Source organism: Silene latifolia, chromosome 9 (assembly GCF_048544455.1).
Source record: "Silene latifolia isolate original U9 population chromosome 9, ASM4854445v1, whole genome shotgun sequence".
NCBI lineage: Eukaryota > Viridiplantae > Streptophyta > Magnoliopsida > Caryophyllales > Caryophyllaceae > Silene > Silene latifolia.
In genome coordinates, this window is record NC_133534.1 from 1422484 (window position 1) to 1447940 (window position 25457).

Sequence of the window (25457 nt, forward strand, 5' to 3'; positions counted from 1 at the left end):
GACTTTAAATAATGTCCGTCTACTACTCGTCGAGTCGTCCATTATTTCTTCACCATTAAGGAGTAAGGACACATTTCTTTACAATTATACCCCTCTTGTCTTGGTCTTTTTTAGTCTCCTTTCATTCTCACCAACTATATATACACTCACATTATTACGTCCCTTGTGCTAGTTGTGTAACACTAATTCTCCAAAGAATAATTCCTTGAAACTCTTTCTATTTTCACAAAAAAGGTGTGAATCAATGGCTGATGAAATTTCAATTAACAATGAATGTCATGATTTGAATGCTCTTTTTTCTTCTGAGGGTCGAGATTTCCTCATCCGTAACAATGGTGATAAGGTACACTCTCTTCGTCCCGATTATTTATTTACAGTTTATCATTCTTACTTCCTCCATTCAACTCTACTCTACCACTTTCCTTTTTCACGTTTGCCAACGCGTGTTTTACGCGCTAAATATCGTTAGCTACTTATTTGCAAAAAATATAAAAGTTAGATATTTTTAATGTACTAGACGAATCAAATAAGATCCCACATGAATATATTTTCACTTACGTATCGAGAGAAAATTGAAACTGAGTACTCACTCGTGAATAGTGTTAAAAAATGAAATAGGTAGAGTGGAGTTGAATGGAGGTAGTATTATTTTAATTAAAGGTAAATAAATGGTTAGAACGGACTTTAATATTGACGGGTTTAAGCCTTTTGATTTCTTGGATGGTCTGATTTTTAGGATTAATCACCCGTCCTTTTCCATCTCGATCATTTATTTATCTTTGGGTAAAATAGGTAAAAATAGGTAAATAAATGAATGAGACGGGATGGTATTCTTTTTACCATCATTCAGTAACAATTCAGTATCAGATTAAAGATAGATGATCGATTGTAATTGGTGGGTATTGGGGTTTAGGGATTGTTTTTCCAATTATAGGGTTAATGCAATTTGTGGAACAATTGGTCCATTGTGAGGCGGTTTTACATTAATATTCGTATTGTGTAAGTCGAGTCTGAAAAGATGGATAACCCTACTAGTTTGACAATTAGTCCCACTATAGACGGATATACCAGTCTAAAGTCTAAAGTGGAAGACGGGTCAAATATGATTAAAGTGGTGACATTTTTGGGCCCACCATGCAATTTGTTACTTGTTTTATGCTTTAAGTGGGTGAATATTTGGCCCGTCTATAACTATAGATGGATATTTGTGCTAGTCTGAATAGAAAATAGAAACTGAAAAAACGGTTACGAAAGACGGTCTTAAGCAGGAATTTGGGTATGGTCTAATCATGGGCACCTGAGTTGTTCTTGTTGTGTTGACTGTTGGACTATTAGAATTAGATGATCTGATTTGAGGTGATTGCAGTCCTTGGATTAACAATGATTCAGCTCAAATCAATTGGAATCAATGATAAATGTTGTGCTCTAGGCTGGGCGCCTAGCAATTAATCTCACTTTAGACGGGTATATCTGTCTAAAGTGTAGACGAGTCAAATATGTCACGACTTACATAATAAGACAAAGTGGTGACATCCCATTTGTTGTCTGTCTTATTATGAAAGTGGTGTGATATTTGACCCATCTAGAACTTTAGACGGATAGTGTCCATTTAAAGTGAGAATTTGTGGGTGCCTAGGGCTGTAATTGATTTGAGCCGACTAGTTGAACTCTCAACATCTGTTTGGTCAAGGGTAGGATTGAACTCCGGCTTGTAGTATATCATACGAGCTGAGCACGCGCTCTTGGCGCAAATCAATTGATTCGAGACTGAGCTATGTTATATGAGCCATGATCAGAATCTGAACAGCTCAATGACCCTTTGACTTTTATTGTGATGAAATGAACCAAAATGGACTGGTAACTACTTGCTAGCTACAAGTTTTTGATGTCTAGTGCTGGAGTAGGTCATCCCTAGCCTTTGGCCGGTTTGGTGGAGTATGAGTTATTTGCCTTATTTCAATACAGCTTTGAGTATGAATAAAGATATCGGTGAAGTTTATTTGCTTCCTGTAAGACAACGGCATAAACACAAAACATATATAACCAACTGCGGAGCAATTAAACGAGGAATACATATAGATCTTAATTTTTCTCTGTGTGTCTCATATACATAGAGATTTGGGTTGATCTCACTTGTGAGACGGTCTTTTTCAAAACTTATTGCAGTATAACTATCGGTATATCATGCAAAGTTTCATTTAGTTCTGCTGGTGATTGTAGGTTGAAATCAAAGCTCTGAGTGGGAAAATTGTGGGTTTGTATTTCTCTGCCTCATGGTGTCCACCTTGCCGTGGCTTCACCCCGAAATTAATCGAGACCTACAAAGAGCTCTCCTCAAAAGGGGACTTTGAAGTCGTCTTTGTTTCAGCAGATAGAGATGAAGAATCTTTCAATGGCTACTTTTCAAAGATGCCATGGCTTGCAATTCCGTTCTCTGATTCAACCGTGAAAGATGGCCTCGATGCAAAATTCAATGTGATGGGGATTCCTCATCTTGTGATTCTTAACGGAGAAGGGAAAGTCCTGACTAATGCAGGGGTGGAATTGGTCATGGAACATCAGGCTGAGGCGTACCCATTTACCCCGGAAAGAATTAATCAATTGAAGGAGGAAGAAGAGGCAGCAAAGAGAAACCAAAATTTGAAGTCTCTTTTGGTTTCTAGCACCCGAGATTATTTGGTTTCAAGTGATGGATGTTGTATTTTGAATACAAATTGTACAACCAACAAGGCACAAATCATAACGGAAATGAAACGATACAAAAGACAGCTTATAATGCCCAATCGAATCGTGCTAAACGCACTTTCCTTAGAGTATTTCGACCCTATAGCCTTTGGGTTGCACGAAATCTCTGTAGGATAAGACGATTCCTTTGTCTTAAGGCAAGAACAAAGAATAAATAAACCATAAGAGTTTTTGTTTTACTTTATTTTTGGTCAAAACCAGAAAATGCAATTGATCATATCCGTCCGTTTTTACACCTTCTGTATTTATATCAATGCATGAAGTATGTTCACACATGTTTGACAAAGTGGATAAACATGTTCCTTTTGGTATTGTAAACCAATGAGAACAAAGTACAACTGCCAATGTCTGACAATTATTTCCCACGCGAAACCATACAACCCCGATAGGGGTTAACATCCCCGATCGGGGACGCAGCCAATTTACTTATTCTTATTTTTGGTTTCTCGAATTTCGCTAAGTATTTGATATTAATATCCCCGAGTATATAACCCCAATAGGGGATGCCATATACCTCGTATATACTTACCGAACATGATAAACTTATTTATCATTACCTTATCCATTACATACATGAACTCGATATACGATTATATGAGCATACACTCCGTATTCCCGACTCACATTATATCCATTACGAGCTCAAAACCGATTTTGACATAAGAAACCCGAATGCACTTAAATGCCTTGTGATCAATATCACCAACATTCCTCCCCCATTTAAGTGTATCCCTTGTTTCCAATTAAAACAACAAAGCAACAAATCTATGCATAAATGAAAGTGTCCCAAGGATTGAACTTCCACATTAGTACATTACACATTCCAAATATTCGAGAATTAAGGTGTCCCACGGATTGAACCTTTCAACTCATATTGAATACATGAAGATAATATACACATAGACTCAAACAAACTCTCAAAGTTACAAACTTGACACTATTGACCGCCTTGTGTCCATATCCTTTCATGAGAGTATAGGAGGCCAAGTCCAAGCCTCTTGAAGCGGCTACACTTCACGCTCACATAGGTGAATCTTTCATCGTGCACCCGCAAAATGCACTTTATCAAAGATTACATTAAGAAGTCTTATAACTTCAACCTCTTGTCATGCAGGTCATGCACATACCTTTCGGGATTATAATACATGTGTTTCAATCTTTCATAATAAGCCTTCCACATTGAACTTAGCCTCTAAAATTTGTTAGAGGGAAGTTGGGTATCTCATCACAAAGATCTAGATGGACTTTAAACCTATCCCGATATCCGACTTGTTAACCAAGTCCCTAGTAGATCCTTTACGCAAAATGATCCACTAGATATAAGATCTTATAAAACAACCAAGATCACTTTATTTATGATAGTAAATAAATCCGTGTTCTTATAATAATCCGGTGTCGCTATCACCGTAAACACATGACCAAAAACTTAGTCAAATCACCATCACTACCATAAACACAAGTGACATTGGCCACAAATTTAAAATAAACTCGTAGATCACTTTACCTAGCCACTTAGCCTCTTTATCAGGAAGCTATAGCTAATTGATACTACAAAATGCAACTCCAATGTCAATTAAAACACGTATAGCAAATTCGCTCCTTAGAAGCCCATAAACCAATGGTACCTCCCCAAGCAAGAATACATTACCGTCGTAAAAAAGAACCATCTACATTGGCAATTCAATTTGCATATACTACTCCTTCTAAACCAAAGGAAAATACCGACATAGGACAAACCATAATCCATGGCTTTTTTACATACTTTCACACTGCCAAAGATGAGTACTAATTTAACTAGTATACCACTCAACTTTAAACCGCATAAATAATCAAGCACTTGTGAAAATCCCCGAGTCATGACACCACTTTCACCATTAGATAAAAGCATCATACTCGACCCATAAGAGTATTAACCGGAGATTACTAATTATACTCTCACCCTTTATCCTAATACCAAGGATCATATTTCCGTCCCCATGTCCTTCATAGAAGAACATGATAACAAAACCACCTTTACAGGGCAAAATCATCTTTGGTTTACCAAAGATCAACTTGTCATTTACCATGCAACGAATAACAATTCCATAACCAGACTTGTCAATAGTTGTCACATTCAATGCTATTGATTTACCTCTTACATGGCTAAATCGCCATGACTCCATAATCTCACCATGGTTATCACAAACCATCATTTTCGAGATTATTATATGGTAAAATCAATTACATCAGCAACCTTTAAATGCTTTACCCAAGACATTAACATGTTGAACAATCATTACAAAACAGTTAGCACACTAACAATATTACTAAATAACTGATCAAATATCCATTGATCAAAACATCATTACCCATAAATATTCTATTACAAGTTCCTCTGAAATTAGTATACAATGTGAGACAACTTGAATATTCATGACACTACAAGAGTGAGTTTTTAACTTCTCTTAGAACAAACCAAGCTACCCGAGGAACCAAATACCGGCCCTCAATACCGCTCTAAAACAATCAATACACCAATAGTTGATTTGTATCAAGCTACATATGTGTACCCATATGTTACCGCTCAATATCCATAATTCCGTTTATTATATTCAAGAGACAAAATACAGTCATTCTCACTCAATAGCTCATTTTCACACATTATATAACACCATATAATAAAAACATATGAAATCAATACTAGCATAATTACTAGAAAACAAGCAACAAGCATAGTGAAAACACTACAAAAAACCATATGAATAAATTATCAATCATCAAATATAAAATGTTACTCAGCTAAAACATAGCCAAAACACATGATAACTCATAATCAAATTTAACATGATTATTAAAATATTTGATGATCAAACAACATTAATAAACCATTAATTATTCTAATATTCATGTGAGCATAAAGTTATTGCAGATTAAAAACACAACAAGAACCATGATCAGATTTAAACCAATTGATCAAACAAACATATACAACATGACATACACTATTCATGTTCAAAAATCAACTTTTATCAAAGTTTGAAACTAATACCCATCTCATTGAACATTCCCTAAAATTACAAGGACCACAACAATGAGATGAAAATGGACATAATATATGTCCCTTTGCATGGGTGATTCTCCTACTTCTCCTTTTACCAACCTAGGGTGTCCCAAATAACCATGAACCTAACTTGACACCATCCAAAATCAATGCACTTGCTAATGAACCACACAAACCGTATTATACCGCTTCATTTTGCATTACCGTGTATCTTACCAAGGAGAATTCATTAGAAACAATTCACACCCACCTTGTACATTCAATAGTACACCACTATTGTTATTGTACAATCATAATTCATAAAATTGATAATACTCAACTATTGTACCATCACTTGAATAACAAAAGAAACAAGAGATTACCTCTTAATCATGTCATATAATAATAGACATAAGAAGACAACCACTTAATATTACACCATATTAAGATTTAAATCACTTATTAAATATGTTCAATGTCGAAAATAAAATCTAATGACCCAAGATATAAATATTCATACAAGACCATACTAGCAATCTAGCATGTTAAAAGAGTATATAGTCATGTTATAAAATAACAATAACGACTATTATGATCATACCATAACAAGTATCATAATCATCCATTTATGACCAATGGACAATTAACAAGATCAAAAACATAGAATATGGATCTTAAAACCAAAAATCCACAAACAAATAGTATAACCACTACTATTAACAATGTCATTATTATAAAATTAAAATATCTAAAATTATAAATATCATTTTACATGCAAGACACCATACCAACATGGTAAATTCATGCATATTATTCACTAAAATAACCTTTTGTGTACCAAATACCATGGTTAATCAAAAGAAAACCACACTGACATAACTATGCATAGACATGGACAACATCTTTAGCATATACGAAACACAATCAGATCAATTAGTTTAATTGATCATCAAAACAATTGTCAATGAACAACAAACACAGTCAACATGATATATATATTACATTATATCAATCAAAACTTGACACTTATGTTCATCTGACAAAACTTGTCCAACAAACATCATGACAAAACTTTGTCCAACAAACACTTATGTTCATCTGACAAAGCATATATCATCGTTAATCAAAAATCACATAGTAATTTGAGAAGATAAATTCCATGGTGGACATGGCGCTGATCAAAACGGATAGTAAAACAACTGAATATCGCACCATATACAAGATTAACATGACATAAAGAAAACCGCCATCATGATGCATAATTAATTCTAATGGAGCAATTGAACATTTTCCAAGAAATATCATTTTCAGAAGATATTAATTACAACCACATCATTGTCACATACTTGACCGTAAGCAATATCAAATACGGAGTAAAATATAGATAAAAACAAGTTCTTTTACTTACCTGTCATGGTATCCACATTATTGATCTCGCAAATACATATATGTAAATTACGCAAAATCAAACCGTTTCGCTCCACAAACCCATGTGTATAATCAAAGAATATGCCGTCTTCAAAGCGTATCAAAATCCAGATTTGGACACCGTCTCAAGTACCGTTACGATCATTATCATGAAACGAAAATACTCTAAGAATGTTGTATTTTGAATACAAATTGTACAACCAACAAGGCACAAATCATAACGGAAATGAAACGATACAAAAGACAGCTTATAATGCCCAATCGAATCGTGCTAAACGCACTTTCCTTAGAGTATTTCGACCCTATAGCCTTTGGGTTGCACGAAATCTCTGTAGGATAAGACGATTCCTTTGTCTTAAGGCAAGAACAAAGAATAAATAAACCATAAGAGTTTTTGTTTTACTTTATTTTTGGTCAAAACCAGAAAATGCAATTGATCATATCCGTCCGTTTTTACACCTTCTGTATTTATATCAATGCATGAAGTATGTTCACACATGTTTGACAAAGTGGATAAACATGTTCCTTTTGGTATTGTAAACCAATGAGAACAAAGTACAACTGCCAATGTCTGACAATTATTTCCCACGCGAAACCATACAACCCCGATAGGGGTTAACATCCCCGATCGGGGACGCAGCCAATTTACTTATTCTTATTTTTGGTTTCTCGAATTTCGCTAAGTATTTGATATTAATATCCCCGAGTATATAACCCCAATAGGGGATGCCATATACCTCGTATATACTTACCGAACATGATAAACTTATTTATCATTACCTTATCCATTACATACATGAACTCGATATACGATTATATGAGCATACACTCCGTATTCCCGACTCACATTATATCCATTACGAGCTCAAAACCGATTTTGACATAAGAAACCCGAATGCACTTAAATGCCTTGTGATCAATATCACCAACAATGGAAACAAGGTAACTATATATATATGTCATCGTACGCACCTGGCTTATGATCGATATCTTATACGGACCAATCTTATGCTTTGTTTTCGGGTTAATAATCAACTCACAAATTTTGGATTTTGGAAACATTTTTCTATTCCGATTTTTTCTCTCATTATAAACATCAACTCTTCTACAGCTTACAGGCATAATTTTCCAGGAAAAAAACTTAGGTTAATTTTGAATTTTGTCAGATAAATCGTCTCTAAGCTTTGATGAGGAATTTTAATTAAGCTGGGCATATATGATCAATGTCTTGTCACGTATCTCTTTAGCGAGATACAGTTTTTTCTTTTTTCTTTCTAGATATTGGATATGCTCGAGTTCGTTTTGATTTACCCTTGTTAATTAATACATTATAGCGTCTAGCTGTTTATTAGTAGTAAATAATTCGGGATAATTACTAATTTGCTGCTCGTATCTGGATTATTCCAGACTTCTGTTGCCAATCTTGAAGGAAATACTGTCGGCCTCTACTTCTATGTTGGCGCCGATGAAGACTGCGTGGAGTTCACACCAAAACTAGTGAATGTTTACAACAAGGTAAAAGAAAATGGCGAGAAATTTGAGGTGGTGTTGATCTACTTGGATGAGAGGGATGAAGATGGATTTAAAGAGGAGCTTTCCAAAATGCCATGGCTTGCTTTGCCGTTCAAGGACATTAAGATTGAAAAGCTTGCCCGTTACTTTGAACTCCGCAGTATCCCCACCCTGGTCATAATTGGCCCAGATGGAAAGACTCAGAATCTTGATGTGGTAGAACTAATACAGGAGCATGGCGTCACTGCTTATCCTTTCACTCCGAATAAGCTTGCTGAGCTGGCAGAGATCGAAAAAGCCAAACTCGAGTCACAAACTCTCGAATCCATTCTGGTTTCAGGAGAAAAGGACTATGTCATTGACAAAACTGGCTCTAAGGTGATGCCCTTTCTCTTTCTCTCTTATAGAATCTGCAAATGCTTGCCGACCTTTTTTTGAAAAACTGAAATATTCATATACGACGGCTATGTAGCAAATTATCCAAATAACTCTTTCTGTTCTAAAACGATGTCTGTCATATATTCTCAGGTGCCCGTGTCTCAGCTTGTTGGAAAACACGTGCTTATTTATTTCTCCGCTCATTGGTGTCCTCCATGTCGTGGTTTTACACCAAAGCTTGTCGAGACATACAATGAAATGAAGGCAAAGGGAAACGCAATTGAGGTCATTTTTGCGTCCAGCGATCAAGATCAATCCTCATTTGATGAATACTACTCTGAGATGCCATGGTTAGCCCTACCATTTGGCGATGAGAGGAAGGCGCTCTTATCCCGTAAATTCAAAGTAAGGGGCATCCCATGCCTTGTGGCTATTGGACCCGAAGGTAAAACTATTACAACTGAAACCCGACACCTTATAGATACTCATGGTTCAGATGCATTTCCATTCACCGAAGATCACATAGAGGATTTGAAGCAGAAACTCGAGGATATTGCAAAGGGGTGGCCTGAGAAAGTGAAACACGAACTCCATGAACACGAGTTGGTGAAGGTGCGTAGAAATGGCTACTATTGTGACGAGTGTACTACTCCTGGGAATGGCTGGTCTTTCTGGTGTGAGGAGTGTGATTACGATCTTGACCCAAAATGTGCTTTGGCAAACTCTAAGGAAGTGGAAGAAGAAGACGCCAAAGGCGAGACCAAGGAAGGCTATATCTGCGAAGGTGACGTTTGTCGTAAAATTTAAAAATGAAATGTCTAAGATGGAGTTTGTTGTGCTATGAAAACATGTCTTTGAGTCTGGAGTGATACCCTATTGGTATAGTATGATTTATGAATGTGTGGCTATCCTTGTAATCGTCGTCACGAATAAAATGGTCTAATGGAAGGCTGTGTGTGTGTTCTATTGAAATATGTTGTCAATATGAGTATGGATTACCTTTTTATATGGAAATCAGCATATTTTCGTCCGGATTAATCCAGATTCAATTTGAGTTTTGATTACGTGCTTATTTTTACCTTGTACCTGTAAATCTTGATCTGTGTTTTGTACGAGTCGGTCTCACCATATGTGTTTATTCTAAATCCCTGTGTTTTATTCTATGTTTTTGATGATTAGAGAAACAACCTTTTGAGACATGGGATACTAAATTTCCTAATGGAATAATTAATACTCCATATAACCACTTTCGATCGATTTACAGTTCAAATCATTTTACATTTAGGGCTCTACATTACACTCATTCGATTCGATTTGTTCCAGTCTTTCTTCTAAAAAGAAAAAAAACAATTCACAAATTATCGAATAAAACTGTTTTATATATGGAGTATATAAAACAGTTTTAAAAACAAATCTTCTTTTGATTACCCATTTAGTTCTTTCTTTCTCATTCTCACTGGATTACTGAGAGACTGTATCCTACAAGAATTGACGTTTAGATATAAAGTGATCTAACATTTCAAAACTTGTTAAAACAACATTAGCCGTTAAGATCTAGACGGGGATAATTCATAAAGGTGGAGAATTGTACTCCCTCCTATTCATTTTAACTCTTCCCCTTTCCTTTTTCATCTATTCATATAACTCTCTCATTTCCTTATTTAGTAAAATTTTATACTTATTTTAATCAGTTTACCCCACAACAATACCTCCACAATACTCATACTTTATCTTATTTTAATCACCTTACCCCACAACAATACTTATTTTAATCATCTTATCCCACAATAATACCTTCCCTCTCTCCAATTACCTTACAACACCACAATACTTTACAATAAAATAACTCTCCCCTTAATTTGCGGCCCTTTTGAAAGGGGAGAGTTAAAATGAATAGAAGGGAGTATTATTGATTGATTGTGATTGTGATTGTGATTCAATACATTGGATAAACTCTAGACGAAGCCGACCTTAATGGACCTAATATCCTAATATTAGCCATTAAGCCTTAGAAAAAAAAAACTTATTAAAACAGCATGTGTTGTGATTTATGCTCTATTCTTTCGTCTAAGGAGAGAAATTTCCTCAACCGCAACATTGGTGATCAGGTAACCAACCTTTCTTCTATATATACCCACCCACATTTGTTTACCTTTTGTTCTTGGCACAAAAGACAAGGAGAAAGGAGGGACCATTACAAATAAATGAGACACCCTAAAATGAAATAGGTAAACAAAGGACCGGGACGGAGGAAAAGTATAAGCTATTTCTTCATGTGTTTTTGATGGGGGTTGTGTTTTTTCTATAAAGTTACCATTTTTAGTGATTTTTACTTAGTGGGTATTTGCAGCTTTGATCATATGTTAGGGACAAATTCTTGTGTGAGGCGGCCTTACAGTAAAAGTTTGTAAGATGGATTTTTTTGGTAACTAAATTTTCAGTTAATCGGGTCATGATATTTGTAGATGTATGTGTTATACACAATGTTCGTGTAAAACCGCTTTACTTTCTCACGAGGGTTTATCTTGAATGATCAAATTTGAAATGGATTTTGGACTGTTAAAACTTAAAAGTCTTACTTCCTATGTTCCGGTTATTTGTTGTCCTTTATTTATTTATTTTGGGATCCTCAGTCAATTGTTGTCCTTTTTATTTTAACAATAAACTTGATGAGCAATTTGATCATTTACGCTCAATTTATTCTACTTGTTATTTAGTAATTGGCCCCTTCTTCCTTCCTTGATCTTTGTGTCCAAAACCAAAGGATAACAATTAACTGGGAAGGAAGGAGTATAACTTTTTTCTTCAATAATAACAATTCGTGATATTTGTGATTATTTTGTAAAGTTCTAATTTTTAATAAATTATCCTTAGTGGGTATTTGCAAATTGAGGAGGACCTTTTGGTGATGATCATGCATGTAATTCCATGAGAAATTATCAATTTTATTGTTTAAGGTTACTGATGGAAGGAATGTGGGATTATATGTTGTTGGATATATCTATTTGTGATTAAATCCATTGAAATGGAGTGAGTATATCGTATGCGTTTAAGCTAGGGAAAGGTTGCAGACATCTTGACTTCACTAAACCACCTAGCAGTATCGCGAAATTGATTAATACTGAACTAGTGATATTTTGTTATCATTGTAGTACTAGGTACTGAAACTGAACTGTGTGAATATGTTAATATTTCACATGGCGGTTATAGGTGAAAATAGAGAGTCTTAATGAAAAATTCGGTGTTGTGGGAATTCCTGTTCTTATATTTTTTTGATAAAGATGGGAAACTTTTGACTGATGAGTGATGAAGGAGTGAAGTTGATCAGTTAAGGCGTAAACATTTACACAGGAGAGAGTCAATCAGCTCAAAGAGGAGAAAGAGGCGACGGAAAAAAAAAAAAAAATCAAAGTAAGAAGTCTTGTTTGGTTTCTGGCACCAGTGATTATCTGATTTCCAGCAGCGGGAAAAAGGTAACTTGCTAATTACCTTCCCTATTACTCCGTATGTCTCATTGTAAACTGCTACAGTAGCTTGTGGCATTTTTTTTTTTTTTTTTTTTTTGACGAGGGGGTTGAGTCCTCCCGGGCCATGCATTCCCGCACCACCACATAGACCATGTAAGCCACCCCCTTCGGGGGGGCTGCAGTGGCCAAGTGATCATCGCCCCAGCTGGTAGTCGAACCTGGGACCTCTCAACTCCTACATTTCTGCAAGTTTCAAGATTTAACCCAGCTACCACTGGACTAACACCACTTGGTTTAGCTTGTGGCTTAGTTTTACAGTTTATTCGTAAGAAAAAAGGTTCGATTATTTCTACCCTGTTAGATGCAGATGATCCGTAATAATCTTTTGCATTCAATTCTAGAAAGTACTAATTTGATTTTTGGAGTCATCACATGAAGATGCTCGTACTAAAAAAACAAGACTACTGTGTTTTAGTGTATTGACTTAACCAGAATTGGCTGGTGTGAGTGGTAAAGAATCTCATCTATTAAACAAGTGGTCAGAGGTTCGATTCCTTACTCCTGTGAATGAAAAAGTCAACGACGGATACTCAGTCAATACCAAAAAAAAATATACATTGACTTAGACTTCAAATAATGGCTGTTGAGTCGTTCCTTATTTCTTCTCGATTAAGGACACACTTCTTTATACAATTATATCCCTTTGTCTTAGTCTTTTTCTAATCTCCATTCAATGTCATAATTAATATACACTTGCAATATTATTATAATATTATGTCCTTTATAACACTAATTCACCCAAGAATAAATCCTCAGAAACTCTTATACATTTGCAAAAAAAAAAAAGTGTTAATCAATGGCTGATGAAAATTCAACTAACAATGAATGTCATGATTTGAATGCTCTTTTTTCTTCCGAGGGTAGCGATTTTCTCATCCGTAACAATGGTGACAAGGTGATTTACTTTCACATATTTGGTCAACTTATTATTATTACACCCCTCCGTCTTGATCGTTTATTTATTCAAAGGTAAATAAATGATAGGACGGATCGGAGGGGTATGTTTTATTTAATATACTCCGATGGGTTTAAAACTTTTGTTTTCTCCGATGGTCTGGTTTTTAGTACGTGTGATTTTGCATCTTTTTGCCAGGAAAACTCACCCGTCCATCTCGATCATTTGCTCAACTTTGATTAGAATATCTTCAAAGAAAATAAAAAAAAAAGTAAACAAATGAACGGAAAGAGTTTTATTTTACCAGCCTTCAGTAATAATTCAGTATCAAATTAAAGTTCAATGGTCCATAGTAAATTTGTACTTCTTGGTGGGGTATTGGGTTTTGAGCAATTCATGGATTATACAACCAGTGATACGGTATAGAATCCGAGCTTTCTAATAAAGTATCGAGCTTTATGTTAAAGAATATGAGCTTTATTAAAAAGTATCTGAACTCATCCATTCACACATTAAAAATATGAACTTTGAATTAGCTCACCTTAGTTGTACAATGCTCTATATATAACTGGATTTGTAATCCTATTTATGGGTTTTGAGGGATTGTATTTTCCAATTTTAGGGCTGATGCAATATGTTGAACAATTGGTCCGTTGTGAGGCTGTTTTACATTAATATCGTCTAAGACGGGTCCTAAAGAAGATAAATAATAACATAATCCGTATTAGTTGGTTAATTGACTTTGTCTTCCTAATGTAAAACGGATCAAATACTACGGATATAGATAGATGACACATTTTATTGTTTAAGACGTATATGTCCCTCTTAAGCAATTATTTTACAAAAGGCGGCCTTACACACGAATTTGTATATGGTCTAATCACGGGCACCCGAGTTGTTCTTGTTGTGATGACTGTTGGGAGTATTAGATGCTTTTGATTTGAAGTGATTGCAGTCAGATGTACAATTGAGAATGATAAAAGAAAGCTCTAAGGTGATGCTCTAATGGTTTTCTTTGATAGATGAACCATCTCAACCAAAACCTTCAGGTGATGGTTGAGGCCCAACTATTATAATTATTCCTATTACGCTCCCTCACTCAAATGCCCATTGGCCTTGAAGAGTGGTTAGTTGTGCACCGGCTCCCCGTACCGTGTGCTGGAACTCCACTTCAAGAGTTTTTGAGGGGATTAACCCGTGACCTTCGGTCAGAGTGGCTCTGATACCATGATAGATGAACCATCTCAACCAAACCAAGGTGATGGTTGAGGCCCAACTATTATAATTATTCCTATTATTCTTCTCTTGTATAAAATCTTCGATTGCTTTCGTCACCTTCTTTCGGAAATCGCAAATACTCCTATAAGCCAGTTATTTAACCCCAAAATTATTCCTAGTAGACTACCAGAATTAATGATATAGTTGTGTATGTTAAAATGAATGTTTTCTAAATCAATGTCTGTCATATATTCTCAGGTGCCCGTGTCGCAGCTTGTTGGAAAACACGTGCTTATTTATTTCTCCGCTCATTGGTGTCCTCCATGTCGTGGTTTTACACCAAAGCTTGTCGAGACATACAATGAAATGAAGGCAAAGGGATACGCAATTGAGGTCATTTTTGTGTCTAGTGATCGAGACCAATCCTCATTTGATGAATATTACTCTGAGATGCCATGGTTAGCCCTACCATTCGGCGATGAGAGGAAAGCGCTCTTATCCCGTAAATTCAAAGTGAAGGGCATCCCATGCCTTGTGGCTATTGGACCCGAAGGTAAAACTATTACAACTGAAACCCGACACCTTATAGATACTCATGGTTCAGATGCATTTCCATTCACCGAAGATCACATAGAGGATTTGAAACAGAAACTCGAGGATATTGCAAAGGGGTGGCCTGAGAAAGTGAAACACGAACTCCATGAACACGAGTTGGTGAAGGTGCGTAGAAATGGCTACTATTGTGACGAGTGTACTACTCCTGGGAATGGCTGGTCTTTCTGGTGTGAGGAGTGTGATTATGATCTTGACCCGAAATGTGCTTTGGCAAACTCTAAGGAAGTGGAAGAAGATGCCAAAGGCGAGACCAAGGAAGGCTATATCTGTGAAGGTGACGTTTGTCGTAAAATTTAAAAATGAAATGTCTAAGATGGAGTTTGTTGTGCTATGAAAACATGTCTTTGAGTCTGGAGTGATACCCTATTGGTATATGATTTATGAATGTGTGGCTATGATTGTAATCGTCGTCGCGAATAAAATGGTCTAATGGAAGGCTGTGTGTTTGTGTTCTATTGAAATATGTTGTCTATATGAGTATGGACTATGGACTACCTTTTTTATATGGACATCAGCATATTTTCATCCGGATTAATCCAGATTCGAGTTTGATTATGTGCTTATTTTTACCATGTATTCTCGTAAATCTTGATCTGTGTTTGGTGACTATTCTACATCTCTGTATTTTTACTTCCTCATGGAACAATTATTTACGATTCTATTTGTTGGTTACACATTTAATTATCGATTTTTCTAACGCACACATTAATAACCTGAATGCAAAAGATTCACAAGATATTCTTATGAGATATTCAAGTGTCAACTCATTGTTACCATAATTAATGAAAATATTTCGTTAATCTTTTCGCATACGACACATGTAGAAAAATCGTTTATTATTACCAAAAATAAACGAATACTTTCATATATAAAATGATCGTCTTATACTCCGGTCTCCGGAGAGACCATAATCATCAGTCATCACACACATAATCATCAGTCATCACATACATTATCAGTTATGTTGGAAATATAGGGTCACTATAGGAGCAAAGATATATTGAGAGAATATATGTTATTATGTCATGGTATGGAGGCCACTGTGAGAAACAAAATCGCCCCGACTACGGTACAAATCGATATAAGCGTCGTTCCCAAAGGTTATACAACACTCCAAAAAGTTGTGTCCCAACTATTAGGAGTTGTACTCATATGATATGCTCAAAATTAACATAGAGAAGTAGTAATATTTTCCTAGATTAAATTACAAGGTGAAAGATCCAGCTTCATTTATGTACAAGGTGTACAAATACAAGAAGATTGGTGTCATTGTCTGTTACCTTGACCCGGGTTGAACGGGTCGGATCTTCACAAATGGCATGTTACAATTGGTTTGGTGACAAGAATAATTGACACACTTTCCTCCAAACTTCAGGCCTTTAATCTAGAATACATAATATTTTCCTAGATTAAATTACAAGGTATATGAAAACTTGATTGGCCTCAATCACTCACTTTATTGTTGGCGGCTTGGCGCCAAGACCACTATCACTGTCTGTCAGCTCATCACGAAAGGGGCTGTCAACTTTTTGGACCGTCTGAGGACGAGGAGATATTATGGGTGATTGTTCGGTCAGATGGTGGGCCGTCAAGTCGCCGAGTCCATGCTTCTCATAACTCTTGAATGCACCCAAAGCTCCCAGAAAACCTTCATGCCTCAAAAACATGGCCTTTGCTTCCCCTTTTGACCTATATAACCAGAATTTAGAAATTAAAGCAAAATGACCTGACGTGTAAGACAGACCGACACAAGATTCATCGTTCTTTATAAAACCGGCCAATGCGGTCAGTTGGCTTGATATTCCAGCAATATTGAACCCAAAGACCAGAAAACGCCGAACAAAAATCGAACATTTGCACATGTCAGCAGCTACATCGCGAACTTTGACTCCCTTTGCACCAGAAAGGAAGTCGAAAACTCAAATAAAAGGGAAAAACAATATTGCTCAATTTTCGTGCAGCTTTAATATGCAGTTTAAAGATTTTATTAGCATGCTTTAGTAGTCCACGCATTTAACGGAATCCAACAGATTAACGACCCATAAGAAGAAAAGTGATTTATTATCCTTCATCTAGAATATTCTAGATACCCTCGAGTTGAAATAGAAATTGTTAAAAGGAGAGAGAATCACAGAAACTAATTGGCACTTTGGCAGTAAAATACTCGTCGATGAAATAGCAAATCCCTCATTTTATGAACCGACATTACGAAGCCTTTGGAACTGTAACAGATCTGCCCACGCTATACCAGATACTTAATCTAGCTTGATCCTTCGCCTGTTTGCATCCCTTTGATGCCAAATTTTAACAACCATTTTTCGTATCAGCTTTTGATGCCAAATCATTCAGTGAAAAATGAAGATAAAAAGAAACAACATGCCCAAGGCTTCCTGCCTATTGCTAGGTATCGACGTATCCGGGGGTCGTATGCACATTATGAACACAGAGACTGTTTCTTGATGATCTCATGCAAATTGTGTCTGTTGAATACTACTCCAACGTAATTATCACTGATAACATAATTAGTAACACGCGGTTTCAAATGCTTCAACAATACCATCATATTTAAAGAATAAAGAATAGATTTGGAGAGAACAGAAAAGCATATCAAGAGTTACCAGAACTGGACTGCAACAGAAATTGTGTCCATGGTATATTCATGACTTCGTATGAAAAATCCTCCAAAGATAATTCTTTTGAGCCCATACAAAAGTGCATTCAGGTAAGCAATCTGGTATGCAAGTTAGAAAGGGAAAGAACATTAATAACATACCTTTGCAAATTATGACAAGCAAAATAAGAGAAAACAAAGAGATGGCTGATAGCATCTCAGAAAAGAAAAAAGGTGGAAGTACAAACAGAACGACTCGGATTGAGATTTAATACCCTACCCATTTCACTGAGAAGGTCACAAATACCTTATCCTTAAGTAAAGAATTGTAGTAACATGGATTACATATTAACCATGGTGCCGAATGCCTAGCTAAGCTTACCTGCCCAATATTGTTTGAAATAAGTCTCAACAGGGATCTTGCAACATCCTCAGGGTTGTAATCCTCCAGCTCTTTATTTTCGGAAATTGGCTTTCCGAAACTGGATGCTATTGCTGTTGCTGACAGCCCAATCTGTCAATAGCAAAAACAAAATCATTTTGCATTTAGCCACTGGAAGTGGGAAAATTTCAACAGACACCGCCTTTAAAAACCTGTTTTTGTGAACTACTCCCTTTTATGCTCATTTTTGTCATCACCTTCAGATCTATTTTTATGTCTTAACACTCTCCAAATACACTTTCCGGCCAAAAAAAATCAACTTTATGGCATTGACCACCAGAAGCTCTTTCAAAAATTCTTTTCTCTTACTTCTCTCTCTGATTTCCATCCAACTGTTTTGCTTCCCCACTCATTTTAGATCTTTTTTTTTTTTTTAATTTTAGGATCAGCAGCCACGGGATTCAACTAAAATTTAAGAAGGTAGGATCTATCACATGCAGATACTACTTACAACGTCATAAAAGAACTATCTTAGATCCATGACTCAAAATTTCCAAAATTCAACGAAAATAGCCACCATAAATGTCAAGTGGCACTAGAGTAGACTCTAACAAGGCACAAGGCTCAGACAATACAACAACATTACCCCAATGTCTCAAGGGCTCCGGCAAAGGCTTGGCAAAGGGGTCCGGATATACATAGCCTTACCAAGTATTTGCAACATAAAGAGGTTGTTTCCATATGACACATTAAAAATTGCATTATACATTGTATCAAATGAATGCTACTTTACAATAATGGCTTGAACAAAACATCTTAAAATTAATAGATATGCGACTCGGACCGACCTCCGAAAACTTTCAAAAGTACGAGAGAAGGCACAATCTAAGTTGGCCAATTGAAGGGACGGAAAATTGGGTGCAGATAAACTAGTTTTTTTCAACGAATCATATTACTTCTCAAAACAAGCAAAATAGGCGAGTGTTCACAACTTATGGCGATATATGACTGAAACATAAATGAAGGATCAAATATATCAGAAATATCTCTAACTTATTGAAGGAAAACAAAATAGCCACGACATGAAATATAACACACCATGTATCTTATATATGTACATACCTTTGCATAGTCTGAACCACCATAAATGTCACCAACAAGCATATCAATTACTCTGTTATTTCCGCGCTGACTCAGCTCCAGCAACTCATCAAAACTAGGTATTTAAAGAGATCATTAGGCTAGAATCACAGGTAAAAAAAGAAGCAGTACCCTATGAAGATTATAGTTTTCAAGAGAGACATATAAGAGTAGAATTTTTTAAAAAAACTGAAGTATTATAATCCTTCTAAATCTCTCCCTAGACAAATGTGCAGATAGGTTAACGGACTAAGCTTCACAATAACATCATGATCTATGAATTGAAAATCTATAGCCACTCTTGTTTCCTTCTCAGATGTGGACTAAGCAAAAAAGACTAAATTACTGCGAAGCTTCTCAATTGTTCCATTCGGTTATGTCAATGTTACCTTTGGCATTTTGTGAGGAGCCTTCCTAAACCCCAAAACGTGCCACCACCAACACTTGTTCCACTAACACGTTCAAACTTTCCATCACCGTCCACCTACAAAAGGTAGCACACACAACACTTAAGAACTAGGAAGAGAACATAGAAACATAAACCATAACAAAAAAAAAAACACTTCTCTGAGTACCATAAACATAGTTTATACAATATAGAGATTACAGCGGTATTTGAAATGGAAAATATTGTTTTAACCTTAATCATACTAACTCCGGAGCCAATGTTGACAAGAAGATAAGGAAACAGATCACTGGAGTCAATTTGAACAAATTCTTTCTGACCATCAACATATGTGAAAGCTTCGCGGGGTACTGCCTGCTCAAAGTACAGCACAAGAATTTTTTAACATTGATACTAAGATATACAAGGTAAAAAAAATTAATGCAGTTAAACTTAAAATACTGCATGGTTTGACAGATAATTATGAAATCCAACAGCAACTGCATCCCTACAGTTGTTTTTTCTTCTTTTAAGGGATATTGCTGCTGTTTCTGTAGAGATCTTTATCACAGTTGGAGATCTCTTGAACGGATAATTTATGCTATGTTGAAGATTACATTAATAGAGGTTGTTTTGGATGATCCGTTATAAAAAAAATAAAAATAAAAATAAGAAAAGCGCATTGAAGATTACATTAAGAATTGCTGGCTTGCTGCTTCACAATATAAAAAGCACGGGCAACTCAGTAAGCCTTTTTGAATATTCCATCATATTCAAAAGCCGAAGACGTTTGGATATGGAAATTATACTATCAATGTTTTCTCTTTATGATTACGAAAAAAGTTTGTATAGAGCTAGAATTGCAAATGAGGTTATAGCAAGCTAGCTTTGCATAGGGAGGTAGGGAATCCAGACATTTGCCATAACCCAATGAATAGTAGCCGACTTATTTATTTACCAAAGTGGAGGCTTCCACACATTATTCGGGTGATATCGCACAATCAAGGTTCCACACACAAGATGAACATGGTCCAGAGAGGTTGAGAAATCAGAAATACCTTCACACTCTCAAAGTTTTATCCCTTTTCATCACACCAAACACAGCAGCAAAAAAGAAAGAAGAGACAAACAAAGCAAATGCGTGAACGGGACAAAATAGCACAATCCTCACCTTCAGTAGAAAATTAGCTCCAGCCACAAGACAGTCCATCTCGTCCTCCTTGTCAAACCTAATCCCAAACTTCTCTCTAAATAAATCAGCAAATTTGAAAGCCCCACCACCAGTTGCCTGTCAGCTAAACACAACTAGTTAAAATATTTTCGTAAAACAATATCAGCATTCTGCAATACCATGAGCAAGGAAAAAGAAAATCTAAAACACAACATTGTATATGCTCTTATTTTTGAAGCACTTATTCCCTACATTTTGGTTGGTGGATACATGTTACAATATATAGTGGGTGAAGATGCATTTTTTTTGAAAAAGAGTTGGGAGAAAGCAGTGAGAATAACGAAAGGGAGAAATGGCTCTCCGTCCCAACTTCCACTCAAAGAGCTCATATTGGAGATTATTATGCCGGGCACCAGTATCCCCGCCCTTCATCCTTCCAAGGCCACAACCCACAGGCATCCAATCCGAACCAACCAAACCAAAACAACAGCAACAATACCTCAGTCCCTGAAGGCCTTAACAATTGGTGGCATAAGGGTCGAATGTACACAGTTTTACCCCTTAAAACAAAGAGGTTGTTCTAGTCGACCTATAGTGAACTTGTGGTGAGAAGCGATAGTCATTTAGGAATACAAACATGCAGAAAGGCAATGTCTTACAAATACATTGTAGGAGCTAACATTTTTATAACATAGACCAAATGTCATGTAAAGGGGCTCGTGGAGTTCAATAAGCACAAGAAATTTAACTCATGTGGATTTTCTAACATTACAAGAGCTTAGTTGCATAAACATGAAGACTATAGTAAGTATAAGGCGAGATCAGAGGAGCTAAAAGAAAATTGGAATGGGGGTACCAAAGAAAGGTAAAGGAAAGAATGGCATTGACAATCACAAAATTACCTTGATTAATATGTCTTTGCTGCCTGACATATTCTGCCCCCTGTTACCTAAATATGAATGACACGTTAGAAGTTGATTACAAGAAAGAAAGACACTGTATCATGCATAAAGAAAAACACAAGTTAATTTGAGGCATTAATTATTTCTCTTTTAAACGAAAATCATTTTAATACATATTCCAGTGTGAGAGGAGATTTTAGACTGTGAGTGGAACACGGTCTCAAATGAGAAACCTGTAGGTCCATATGTCCGTACACGGACTTCGCATCACACAACGTACACGGACTTCGCATCACACAACATACTTGAAAATAGGTAACTGAGTAGACCTCCTTTCAGTGGAAATAATCATTGTTCAATCAGAGCAGGGAAGCCTTTCTAAAGACTGGATCCGAAGCATACAGAGATGCTCAATAGTAACTACTAGCATAAGGATCGCTTTATAGCCTACAAGGAGAATCATGATAGCAGTTAAAGCATAAAGATGCATAGAGGGATAACCGCACGGTTGACATAGCATTTGCATGTACAGGTCTGTTATATTTTGATGGTTCATTTAGTGGAGCAAATGACTCACTTTCCTTTGGTTCCCAATCATGATGAAATAAAAATTAATGGCCAGTAAACTGGATGCGCTTTTCTTTAGTTTGAAGTAGCAGTCATTTGCAATACTGGAAGCAATTTCCATTATGGGGTCATTTAAAAATAAATCTTTTTACGTAGTAAGCATAAGGCAGCAAGTTGCGTACATTCAACTCCTTAACTTAAGCCATTGGCGGGAGTCTTTGAGGCATTGAGATAAGGTTGATTATCACTAAGATAAATGACTTCTTAGTCACAACAACAGCTGCGTGTAGCAATACATAGGCTAACTCAATCAATGTTCTTAGCTGCTGGGAAGATTTACCAATTTTTCTACATTCTAGCCTCCACGTCGTCAAATTGAAGAAAAACAACCAAATAACTAAGAGACATAGACTAGAAGAAAAGATAGTATCATACAGCTGCCAATAAGTTGCTTGGACTCAATGAAGTCTACACACTCATTTATCTTGCAAGTTTCAAACATCGCAAAATGGAGCTTGCAGTTCAGAACAGGATAATTGTTACAACTAGCTGGAATCATAACCTTCTCCACTTCAACTGCGTTTCCTGCATGGACTTCCGAACCATTCTCCTCTCTAGAGAAATACACCAACTTAATTAAAGAGCCTGCAACATTGCACAAGACATTGCATGTAACTATCTTGTAGCCGAGGATAAACATCTGCCACAGTGATTCACTTTAAAGTCTAAACTTTAACTCGAAAAATTAACCCTAACAACAACAAAGGCATTAACCTAATGCATCGAGGTTCCCAGAAGCCCACAAAATCACAAATGGTGGGACAATAGGGTAAACCATAGATAGCCTTACTCCTGTGTTGTAGAGAGAGAGACTGTTTTTGAATGACCCATTAATGAAAATTCACCTATAACTCTACAAGTGGGTAGTATTTTCCATAAATCTAGAGGTTAAAATCTAAGGAAAACAAAAAAAAGGGAGTCATGTTTTGGGTTATGGTGCACTGAGTATAATGTACCTAGGAAAGTTTGCAACTTCGCAATAAGTCGATCAATACACAGATATAAGCAAATTCTCAGGCAACAAGACCACATGGAATCAAAAAACATCGCTACTAACTGCATCAAGGGGCCGTTTTTGGTTATGTTGCACCGGAGGTACCTACGAAAGTTTGCATTAACTCAATCTATACACTCAAATATTAGCAAATTCTCAGCCACCAAAACCAAATGGATTCAAAAAACATCACTACTAACTGCATTCCAAGGGACTAATTGTTTTTTGGTTAGGGTGGAAGTTTGCATTGACTCGATTTATACACACAGCAACAACAACAACAACAACAACATTACCCCAGTGCCTCAATGGCTCCTGCAAATTGCGAGGTAAGGGGGATTAGATGTACGCAGCCTTACCCTTGTGTTAGAAACACAAAGAGGCTGTTTCCGAATGACCCAAGATGAAAATTGCGTCGAGAAGTGCATCAAAGGACTGCTACTTCACAAGAGAAAGAAGTGCAGCCACTTTAGTAAGCCATTTTGCTTTACTCCATCATAATCCAGAACCAAAGAGTAGTGAGTCTTTGGCTCCATTGGAAATATGGAGAACACTCGATTTATACACACAGATATTAGCAAATTCTCAGGGAACACGATCCAGTTGATTCTAACTACATTTTGATGGAGAAATAAGCATAGATCACCAACTCGGCGAAGCTTGATGATAACAGTAAAAGCACAAATGCAAACTTGCAATCACACAGCTTCTTTACTTCAAACAAAACATCTCACTCAACTGTCGTCTACGTCCTAATCAGTAATCACCAAACTTGCAAAATTAATCATTTACTTTGCAAATTGCAAGTAACTGATGATTTAAACCAATTAAAACAAAATATTCAACAAACAAATCATTACAAACAAAAATATCATTATCTGAGCATTTTCCATCACATTCAAGCTAAACTCAGAGGTTACCCCTACACACAAAAGGTAGCGACTACGGGTTCCCTGGTCATCCAAACAAACAAAAAAAAAAGCTATGCTATACTAAACCACCAATTACCCACCACAAAAAACAGCATAATACTAATTAAAAGTTAATTACAATAATTAATTAATAATTACCTCCAATATCAATAGCAAGAGGAGAAATATGATCATAATAATCAAAAGATATAGACTCATCCTTATTATTAACCTCCAATTTTTCACCAAATTCCTTATCTTTATTAACCTGATCCTCCATTGTTTACCCTTAATCCAAAAAATAATTATTATATACTATGCTAATTATGGGTAAACCTTGAAATTTATAAGAAATTTTGGAAATGGTGGGTGAAAATTATTGCCCAATATTTGATTTTTTTAATATATCCAATTAGGAATTAATTTCCCACCAACCCACCAAAAAATAATTCAATAAGGAGTATAAAATAAAAAAATAAGATCAATGAATAGGAACTAGTTTTAAACCCGTGAAAAATTGCACGGGTATGTATTTGGGCCAATATTAATATTTTTGGATGTATATTTATTTTTGCATTTCTATTATACTTATCTAGTTGGTCTAAATCTACGATCTACATAACTTATGTTTAAATTTATTAAAACACGCGTGTTCACATACACCTTATAAGGAAATAACGTAATCTACTCTTGTAAATAAAAAGTGCATACATAAAAAACATTACATCCGGTTAAAAGAAATATAATCTAATATAATCCACTTTAACATATGTATGTAATTCATTTGCGTTTTATGTTCGATCCCGTATATAAATGTTATTCCTTCTTGAAATTATGTAATTTTATTATTATGTAATTTTGGTTTACAAATTATGTAATTCAACTTCAGTTACTCGCATTTGTAATTCATTCTGCGTATATGTTATTAATTTTATTTACACGGAATGTATAAAATTATTTCATAATATTAATTCATAGAATTTTTTCATAATATTAT

General features: G+C 35.8%; 3 protein-coding genes across 4 annotated transcripts; 2 read left to right on the forward strand and 1 right to left on the reverse strand.

The window, feature by feature from the left end:
• Positions 1–64: 64 nt before the first annotated feature.
• LOC141598630 (putative nucleoredoxin 1) lies at positions 65–10140 on the forward strand. The gene is made up of 5 exons (XM_074418331.1): positions 65–343; positions 2221–2695; positions 3728–3732; positions 8600–9082; positions 9233–10140. Exons 1-5 carry the CDS (start codon positions 245–247, stop codon positions 9887–9889), a joined length of 1719 nt encoding a protein of 572 aa, XP_074274432.1. The 5' UTR covers positions 65–244; the 3' UTR covers positions 9890–10140.
• Positions 10141–13390: 3250 nt separating this feature from the next.
• On the forward strand, positions 13391–15872 carry LOC141598628 (putative nucleoredoxin 1-2). The gene is made up of 2 exons (XM_074418329.1): positions 13391–13504; positions 14981–15872. The coding sequence occupies exons 1-2, from the start codon at positions 13406–13408 to the stop codon at positions 15632–15634; spliced, it is 753 nt and encodes a 250-aa protein (XP_074274430.1). The 5' UTR covers positions 13391–13405; the 3' UTR covers positions 15635–15872.
• Positions 15873–16495: 623 nt separating this feature from the next.
• LOC141598631 (pantothenate kinase 1) lies at positions 16496–24929 on the reverse strand. 2 transcript variants are annotated; one of them, XM_074418333.1, is made up of 10 exons: positions 24620–24929; positions 22931–23140; positions 21929–21975; positions 21027–21143; positions 20111–20230; positions 19860–19954; positions 19453–19546; positions 18331–18462; positions 17956–18068; positions 16496–17026 (listed from the first exon to the last, which is right to left on the reverse strand). In XM_074418333.1, exons 1-10 carry the CDS (start codon positions 24738–24740, stop codon positions 16789–16791), a joined length of 1287 nt encoding a protein of 428 aa, XP_074274434.1. In that variant the 5' UTR covers positions 24741–24929; the 3' UTR covers positions 16496–16788. The 2 variants fall into 2 exon arrangements, with proteins under 2 accessions (XP_074274434.1, XP_074274435.1); XM_074418334.1 differs by lacking the exon at positions 24620–24929 and adding an exon at positions 23512–23669.
• Between the last annotated feature and the right edge of the window lie 528 nt (positions 24930–25457).

What these genes read in the sequence shown, in the direction of transcription:
- LOC141598628 (XM_074418329.1), top strand. Translation starts at nt 13,406, where the DNA reads ATGGCTGATGAAAATTCAACTAACAATGAATGTCATGATTTGAATGCT. An exon ending in TCCGTAACAATGGTGACAAG is followed by an intron (nt 13,505 to 14,980) that starts GTGATTTACTTT and finishes ATATATTCTCAG; the next exon opens with GTGCCCGTGTCGCAGCTTGT.
- LOC141598630 (XM_074418331.1), top strand. Translation starts at nt 245, where the DNA reads ATGGCTGATGAAATTTCAATTAACAATGAATGTCATGATTTGAATGCT. An exon ending in TCCGTAACAATGGTGATAAG is followed by an intron (nt 344 to 2,220) that starts GTACACTCTCTT and finishes TGGTGATTGTAG; the next exon opens with GTTGAAATCAAAGCTCTGAG. An exon ending in TTGACAAAACTGGCTCTAAG is followed by an intron (nt 9,083 to 9,232) that starts GTGATGCCCTTT and finishes ATATATTCTCAG; the next exon opens with GTGCCCGTGTCTCAGCTTGT.
- LOC141598631 (XM_074418333.1), bottom strand. Translation starts at nt 24,740, where the DNA reads ATGGAGGATCAGGTTAATAAAGATAAGGAATTTGGTGAAAAATTGGAG. An exon ending in GAGCTAATTTTCTACTGAAG is followed by an intron (nt 20,231 to 21,026) that starts GTGAGGATTGTG and finishes TACTTTGAGCAG; the next exon opens with GCAGTACCCCGCGAAGCTTT. An exon ending in TTTCAAACAATATTGGGCAG is followed by an intron (nt 18,069 to 18,330) that starts GTAAGCTTAGCT and finishes CTTGCATACCAG; the next exon opens with ATTGCTTACCTGAATGCACT.